Source organism: Colobus angolensis, unplaced genomic scaffold (genome assembly GCF_000951035.1).
Source record: "Colobus angolensis palliatus isolate OR3802 unplaced genomic scaffold, Cang.pa_1.0 Scaffold136, whole genome shotgun sequence".
Classification (NCBI taxonomy): Eukaryota; Metazoa; Chordata; class Mammalia; order Primates; family Cercopithecidae; genus Colobus; species Colobus angolensis.
In genome coordinates, this window is record NW_012114444.1 from 5,611,018 (window position 1) to 5,618,618 (window position 7,601).

Genomic DNA, 7,601 nt, shown 5'->3' on the forward strand with positions numbered 1-7,601 from the left:
CAGGTGGGCGCCGGCGGGGAGGCAGCCCTGGGGGGACGGAGGCCCATCTCCCGGGCCAGGTGCGCGCTCTGCCTCCTGGGGGCCTCGCCACCGGGCCTTGGAAGGTCAGATCCAGCCGCTTCATTTTGGGGGTCGCTCCTTCTCTTCCACATCCAGGGTGAGCCCTGATGTTCGTGGGGTTGGACAAGCCCCACCTGGCCAGAAAGTCAGGCCAGCCCCACCTCCTCGGCCTCTGAGGGTAGCCCTCATGGCGTGGCATGGCTGGGGGAGCACCCCGGTTTCCTCCTTTCGGGGGTGCCCTGCCTCCTTCACATTCTGAGAGCGCTGGGGCCTCCTCGTGTGAGGTGGGCCCACACCCGGCTCACCTCTGGTGACTGTGGCCTCACTTCCATGCCCTCAGGTGTTGGGAAGGGCGGGAGGGCCCTACCCAGGGCTTCCTGGGCTCATGGCCCCCCGGGGCCCCAGCACTGATCTGGGTAGGAATGGTCTCTTCTCAGCACATACCCCCGGCCTCATGAGTACCTGTCCCCAGCGGATCTGCCCAAGAGCTGGGACTGGCGCAACGTGAATGGTGTCAACTATGCCAGCATCACCCGGAACCAGCACATCCCCCAATACTGCGGCTCCTGCTGGGCTCACGCCAGTACCAGCGCTATGGCGGGTGAGTGGCCGCCCTTTGACTGTGGGCCAGGAAAGCCCATCCCGGCTGCCTCTTTATCAGCCCAGGCAGCTCAGCCCGCGATTCCAGGGGCCTGTGATTCAAGGCCAGGTCAGCCTGAGCTGGGGTGCTAAGGCCGAGGGGCGCAGGCCTTTGCCCTCTGCTGAAATGACCCAAGCTGGGTCATTCTGGGGCCTTTGGGCGATAGGCAGGACTAGGACTGAAGCCCAGTGACAAGTGGCTGCCAGGTGCCCTCTCTTCCCCCAAAGCTTGTGACCTCAGCCATTGGGATAGAAACAGAAATGCAAAATCCGAGTCCCCAGGCTGTATTTGAGGACACAGAAGTAAACTACTTCTCAGCACAGATGAAAGCCTGTCCTAGGCTTGGAATATTGAGTGAGGCTTGTTGGCTACAGCCCATGGCCTGACCTGGCCACTACCCCCAGCCTGGTGGGTTTCTATCTTAGGCTTTTGGCTGCAGTGGGGTAGGAAGGCTCTCAGCAAAGAGGAAGGGGAAGCTGAGGCCCACCCTATCAACGAGGCTGCTGCGCCCTGCTTTGGGAGAGAAGACGGAAGAAGAGACAGCTGCAAACCAGCCCCAGGCCCACCCCACAGCATTTGGGAGGGACTCTGCTATCCCCTCTCCAGTCACAGCACGGGGTCCAGGAGCCTGGATTTCCCCTGGAGACGGGACTTGCGTGGGCTGGGAGTTTGGGCCATGAGCGCTGTAGTGCTGCTGCCTCCTCCCTGGCCTTGGTCCTCATGGGCCAGGCCTGCTGTCCACCCATGTGAAAAGGATGGACTCCAGTGTGGCTGCCGCTGTGGGCCAAGGCTGGGGGACGCGCTTGTGCGTGCTCCATCTCACTGACGCCTCCTCGGTGCCATGATTGCTTTCAGTTTGCAGATGAGGAAACAGACTTTTTGCAGAGAGATTGGGAGGCTTGAGCGTAGTGTGAGTGACGGCTGAGATTTGAGCCCGGAAGCCTGGGCTTTGTGCCAGGATGTCTGATGGGCTGTGTCTTGTGAATGAGGGGTTCTCGCTCTGGGGGTAGGGTCTGGACCCCGGAGCCAGTGAACTGAAGCTGTGGCATCTGTGGCACCTCCCCCGGGGGCTGGAACACACTTCTGACCTCTCAAAGTCCCCTTTGATGTGGATGGAGCTGTAAGGTCTGGGAGACCTTGGGCGGGCTGCAGGGTGTGGGTGGGGCTAGAGGCAGAGGACTGGGCAGAGTCCAGGGGAAGTGCCCAGGCCTGGCACCTGCTGAGGAAGTGAAAGAGGCTTTGAGGGTGGGGTGAGGGTGAGGGGAGGATAGAAAGGTCACCAGGTGCCTGTGGGAAGCCCTGAACTCTTTGAGAGGGAGTCAGGTGACAAGATGTGCGTCTGCGAAGGACTGCGGGTAGGAAGGAGATGGCTTTCAGATGGGTGCGGGACCCTGGCTGGGGTCAGCCCTGCCGCATTTCCCCAGGGGACTCTCTCTCTGGGTGGATGGTGGATGACTGTTTCACCCCACTTTCTCCTGAAACCTCCTTCTCAGTGCACCCAGACCCAGGCCCTTGCGTCCTCTTTCACTGAGGAATAGAAGCCACCAGAAGGGGACTTCCACGGGGCCCTGGCCATCTGCCAGCCAAGGCGGCAGGTCCTCCATTTGTCTTCCCTCCTCTCCCCCAGGATCAAATGGCTTGGCCCCTCACTGAGCCCGTCCCTTCCCACTCAGGGAAGCTCTCCCACCTGGAACAAAGGAACACAAAGCCCCCGGTCCCGCCACGCCCCAATTGCTGGCTCCCTGGGGAAGTATCTGGAGTCCCTCCGCTTCCTCTTCTCTACCCTTGAACCCACTCCAGCCTCAGTCCCACCTCTGCCACTCCACCAGCACTGTTCTTGCCACAGCTACCTGGGGTCCACTGTGAAGCATTCTCCTGATCACGTCTCCCCAAGATGCTTCCCTCTCCTGCACCACACTCCCTGCCTGCACCTCCCTGGCCCATCCTTCCCCTCTCCCCAGCTGTCTCCTCAGAGTTCTGAGTGTCAGCTACCCTAGGATCAACTCTTCACCTGAACTCACTTTTTCATCTGCCTGCCCACTTGCCCGCTGGCCCAGGCACCTGACGCCTCCAGCCTCAGACCTTGAGGTCTGGATGGCTCCTTCCACCGCTGTGACCCGAGAGCCCATTTCTTCCCCAGTCCTCCCTGGCTGTCCTTCCAGCTATGCAGGCAAAAGCCTGGACTGGTACACGACTCCTCTGGTCTCTGTCCCTCGTATAATCCACCCGCAAGTCTTGTCGGTTCTACCTTTGAAGCAGATGCAGAAATCACGCACCACCCACCGCCTCCTCCAGGTGTAAGCCACACCGCCCCACTGCCGACTGCCCTCACTGGTCTCCTGGCCTCTGCCCCTGTGGCCACAGTGAGCCTGTGAAAACCCATCAGATCATGTTCTTTGGCTTGAAACCCTCTCAGGATTGCACTCAGATAAAAGACAGAACCCTCTGGTCTTCAAGAGCCTTCACCATCAGGCTCCCTCCCGGGACTCCTCTTGCTCCCCTGCTCCTCCTGAGGGTGGAGCGGGGTGGTAGCTTCTCCCGCCAGGCACCTCCTCTCTCCCTGAGGTCCTGTGGTTCCCTCCCTCCCTCCTATGGATGTCACCTTAGCGGGGTCTTCCTCAGCCACCCTATGCATATGACACCCCACTTCCTGAATTATCTCCCCGTTTTATTTTTCTTCATGGCACTGTATGCTTTGCATGGTTACAGATGCTCCTTGACTTAACAGTGGGGTCATGTCCCGACAACCCCATCATAAGTTGAAAACGCCATAAGTGGAAAATGCGTTTGACACACCCAACTTCCTGCACACCCTAGCTTGGCCTGGTCTGCGTTAAACGTATTCAGGACACTTGTGTTAGCCCACAGTTGGGTGTGAGTAATAAGCCCATTGCCAGATGGGGCTGGTGGGATGAAGGATTGAGTCTGGCCATGGGAAAAGCTTGTGCACACCTCAGTGAGCTGGTTAGGCCGGGTCCAGATGCTTCAGGCAGGCGTAGACAGAGAGGCCAGAACCGAAACTGCTCATCCATCCGAGCTCTGCCTCTGGGCCAGGACTGCTGTCGCCAGGTTGGGTTGGGCAGAGAAGGGAAGGGCTCCAGGCAGGCCATGGGATACCCTGCACTGCCAAGTGGAACCCCAGAAGCCCAGGCAGGAGGTACTTCCAGAAGGATGGAGCGACCACTGTGCTGACTGTTGCCGGAGAGTGGTCGGCTCGGATGACGGAGAAGTGGCCATTAGCAAGAGAGAAAGGGCTGAAGAGGAGCGGGGCAGTAGAGGTTGGGGCACTGTCTCAAACCGTTGAGTAAAGCAGAAAACCATGACAGTGAGGGGGTGGGGGCCGGGGGCTCACGCTGGTGTTGTGAGAAAGGCAAGTCTGAGGTGTGCAGATCCGCTTAGAGGGGGCGTGGCTGACAAGGGGGAGGGGAGGAGAAGAGCTGGAAGGAGCCAAGTCCTTGGGAGGAAACAGGATGGAACCTAGGGTGGCTCGGTCGGGTGGGAGGGGACAAACCAGCCACTGGCTGCTCCAGGAAGAGCGTTTGGGGTGCAGAGCATGGGCAGGCTGGGTGGCGGCAGGATGGAGGTCTGCTTTGGGACTTCTCAGTGATGTGTGAAGCAAAGTCACCAGAGCAGGGCCAGTTCAGAAGGCCCCTGGCTGGGCGACCGAGGGGGAGGCTGGTGGAAGAGCAGACTGTGGGGCAGTGTGGGAAAGTCTGGAAGGTGACAGGAGATGGAGGGGATGTGCAGGCCCAGAGGGGGCTGCCAATGGGCAGAGGAACCCCCTGCTCACTGTGCGCTGGGGGAGGGACAGGTGAGGCTGCCAGAAGGGTTCTGACTTGGAGGTAGGGTCAGGAGATGAGGAGGCCTGAGGCAGGTGCAGGGGTGTGTGGCTGTGAAGTCATTGTCCTGGGAGGGCAGAGAGTGAGATGACCTTGAATGAGGGCCTGGGTTTCCTTGTAGGATCTGTTTTATTGCATTTGTGCATGAGAAGGGAAGCAGGTCCCTTGGTGAGCAACCTCACCTGTCCTTGGCTGCACCTTGGGATTTAGAGCCCGGGTACCTGAGCAGTGAGGGCATGGTCAGCCAGCCACTGGGAACCCTCTGCATCCCCCTGTGCCTTCGGAGCTGGGTCCCTGCTGGCCTTCCCCAGCCCTTGGTACTGCATCTGGCCCCTCACTGGGGCTCATGCAGCTCCCTGGGCTATACTCGTTTACAGAGCTGACACTTTGGCCCCCTGTCCACGAGGGCAGGGACAGTTTCTCCTGGCTGGCTTTGGGGCGTGGCCCACTTGGCACGGGTGGCAGAGTCTCTGTCCATTCAGCCCTACATTCAGCAGGCACTTCTCTGGTGTCTGCAGGGCCAGAGGCTGGTGACTGCCTGGCCCTGGCCTTGCTGTCATGGCATTTGTAGTAGGAGGTGTGGCAGACAGGACAGTGCCCAAAGAAGGCCAGGGAAGGCCTCTCTGCAGAGCGACGTCTGAGCAGAGACCTCCGTGAAGAGGTCAGCAGGGAGAGGGAGACACAGGCAGCTGGGCAGAGCCCAAGGCAGGCCAGGCTGGGCAGAGCCTGCATCCCACCCCAGGCAGTCAGGCCCATTTGAGGAAGTGGGTGGAGGGCGGGTGAGTGCTGACTGGCAGGTGCTGATTGTTGCAGATCGGATCAACATCAAGAGGAAGGGAGCGTGGCCCTCCACCCTCCTGTCTGTGCAGCACGTCATCGACTGTGGTAACGCTGGCTCCTGTGAAGGGGGCAATGACCTGCCCGTGTGGGACTACGCCCACCGGCACGGCATCCCCGACGAGACCTGCAACAACTACCAGGCCAAGGACCAGGGTAGGCTGCTGCCCACGCCCCCACTCCACCCTCCCACCCTCTACACCATCTTCCACGGGTACTCGTGGCTGAGGGCCCAGCCCAATCCCATGCTCCTCACATTGGCTGGTGGCTGGGGAGCTGCGGGAGGGCAGAGGTTGCAGCCCCCAGGGGCGCTTGACCGTGAGGGGCAGTGTTCACAGCACCTGCTTCAGCCTCTCCCTGCAGAAGCCCCTCTGCTACCGTGCACCTGCTTGGGCTGAGGACCAGAAAACTGGACCCCGTAGTCCCTGCTGAGAAGGTCAGCAAAAAAGCCTGGTGCAGGAGTGGGCTGAAGAGCATCCTTGGCCATGCGCGGTGGCTCATGCCTATAGTCTCAGCACTTTGGGAAGCCAAGACAGGCAGGTCACTTGAGGTCAGAAGTTCAAGACCAGCCTGGCCTGGCCAACACGGTGAAATCCTGTCCCTACTAAAAACACAAAAATTAGCCGGGTGTGGTGGTGCACGCCTGTAATCCCAGCTACTCGGGCAGCTGAGGCAGGAGCATCGCTTGACCCGGGAGGCAGAGGTTGCAGTGAGCCAGGATCATGCCACTGCACTCTAGCCTGGGTGACAGCACGACTACGTCTCAAAAAAAAATTCCTGTGCGCACGTCTCCAGCCTTGTGGAAGTATCTTGCTCCTGCGCCCCTTTGGCTGGGCCTGGATGTGTTGTTTGGGTTCTGACATGCTGGCATGTTGGTGGCTTTTTGGGCCTTTGTAGGGGAGAGGTGTAGGGGGCCTTGTGGAGGGAGAGTTCATTTTCCAGGAGCTTTGGTGGAGGGCAGGAAGGGAGGTGCTGCCCCAAGCTGGAAGCAGCCATTGGCTTGGTTCCTGTTCTGGTGACCCAGGGCCCAGGTCCCCCACATTCAGGTGTGTCTGTGGCCAAGGGGGTGCTGTGTGGATGAGCAGACCCAAGCTAGCCTGGAATCCCTGTAGCTGGCATTCCTTTCAGGCTGCTCCCGTTGGAAACAGAAGGAAAGTCCAGACCCTAATCCCGTAATTGGTAGGTTTTGTTTGTTTGTTTTTGAGATGGAGTTTCGCTCTTGTTGCCCAGGCTGCAGTGTAATGGCACGATCTCTGCTCACTGCAACCTGCATCTCCCAGGTTTGAGTGATTCTCCTGCCTCAGCCTCCTGAGTACCTGGGATTACAGGCATGTGCCACCACACCTGGCTAATTTTGTATTTTTTAGTAGAGACGGGGTTTCTCCATGTTGGTCAGGCTGGTCTCAAACTCCCGAACTCAGGTGATCCGCCCACCTCGGCCTCCCAAAGTGCTGGGATTACAGGCATGAGCCACCGCGCCCGGCCATAATTGGTAGTTTTAAGCCACCTGACTCAGATCTCCCTCACAGTCAGAGCAGACAGCTGGGAAAGCCCAACGGCTGCTGCTTGCTTTGCTGTTTCCCCCCTGCCCCAGGCTATATAGGCTGGCCCCAGTGCCCTGTGCACTCTGAAGTGGCACAAGGTCCTCTGGGCACCACCCTCTGCCAACGGGGCTCCCTTGCCTTGCCTCTCAGGCCTTATTGTTCAGCCAGAAAGAGTTCTCCTGGACTGACTGAGTCCTTTGAGAAGGGGGACAGATGAAGGCACAGAGGGAAGGGCGGTCAGACAGCTCTGGAAGCAGGAAGCAGGAAGCGGGTATCGGGTGGTCTCAGGGCCACACCCACCCCCCTCCAGCCCCAGCTGCTCTCGCCCAGCCGAGGCCAGGCCCCTCTTACCCCACCCAGCCTGACAGGGGCAGATGGAGCTCATCAGAAACCTGATTGTGTGACTGGTGACCGCGGTGGCTCACACCTGTAATCCCAGCGCTTTGGGAGGCTGAGGTCGGCGGATCACTTGAGACCAGGAGTTCGAGACCAGCCTGGCCAACATGGTGAAACCCTGTCCCTACTAAAAATACAAAAATTAGCCGAGTGTGGTGGCGTGTGCGTGTAATCCCAGCTACTGGGATTATTCAATCACTTGAACCCAGGAGTTGGAGGTTGCAGTAAGCCAGGATCATACCACTGAACTCCAGCCTGGGTGACAGAGTGAGACTCAGTCTCAAA

General features: G+C 59.4%; 1 protein-coding gene across 1 annotated transcript in view; it reads left to right on the forward strand.

Annotated features, from left to right (window-relative positions):
* The window catches only part of CTSZ (cathepsin Z), a 22,406-nt gene that overhangs the window by 10,880 nt on the left and 3,925 nt on the right, over positions 1–7,601 (forward strand). Inside the window, exons 9-10 of the mRNA XM_011934558.1 lie at positions 481–661; positions 5,353–5,532. Of these exons, the coding sequence (XP_011789948.1) occupies positions 481–661; positions 5,353–5,532 (361 nt within the window). The remainder of the gene's footprint in view (positions 1–480; positions 662–5,352; positions 5,533–7,601) is intronic.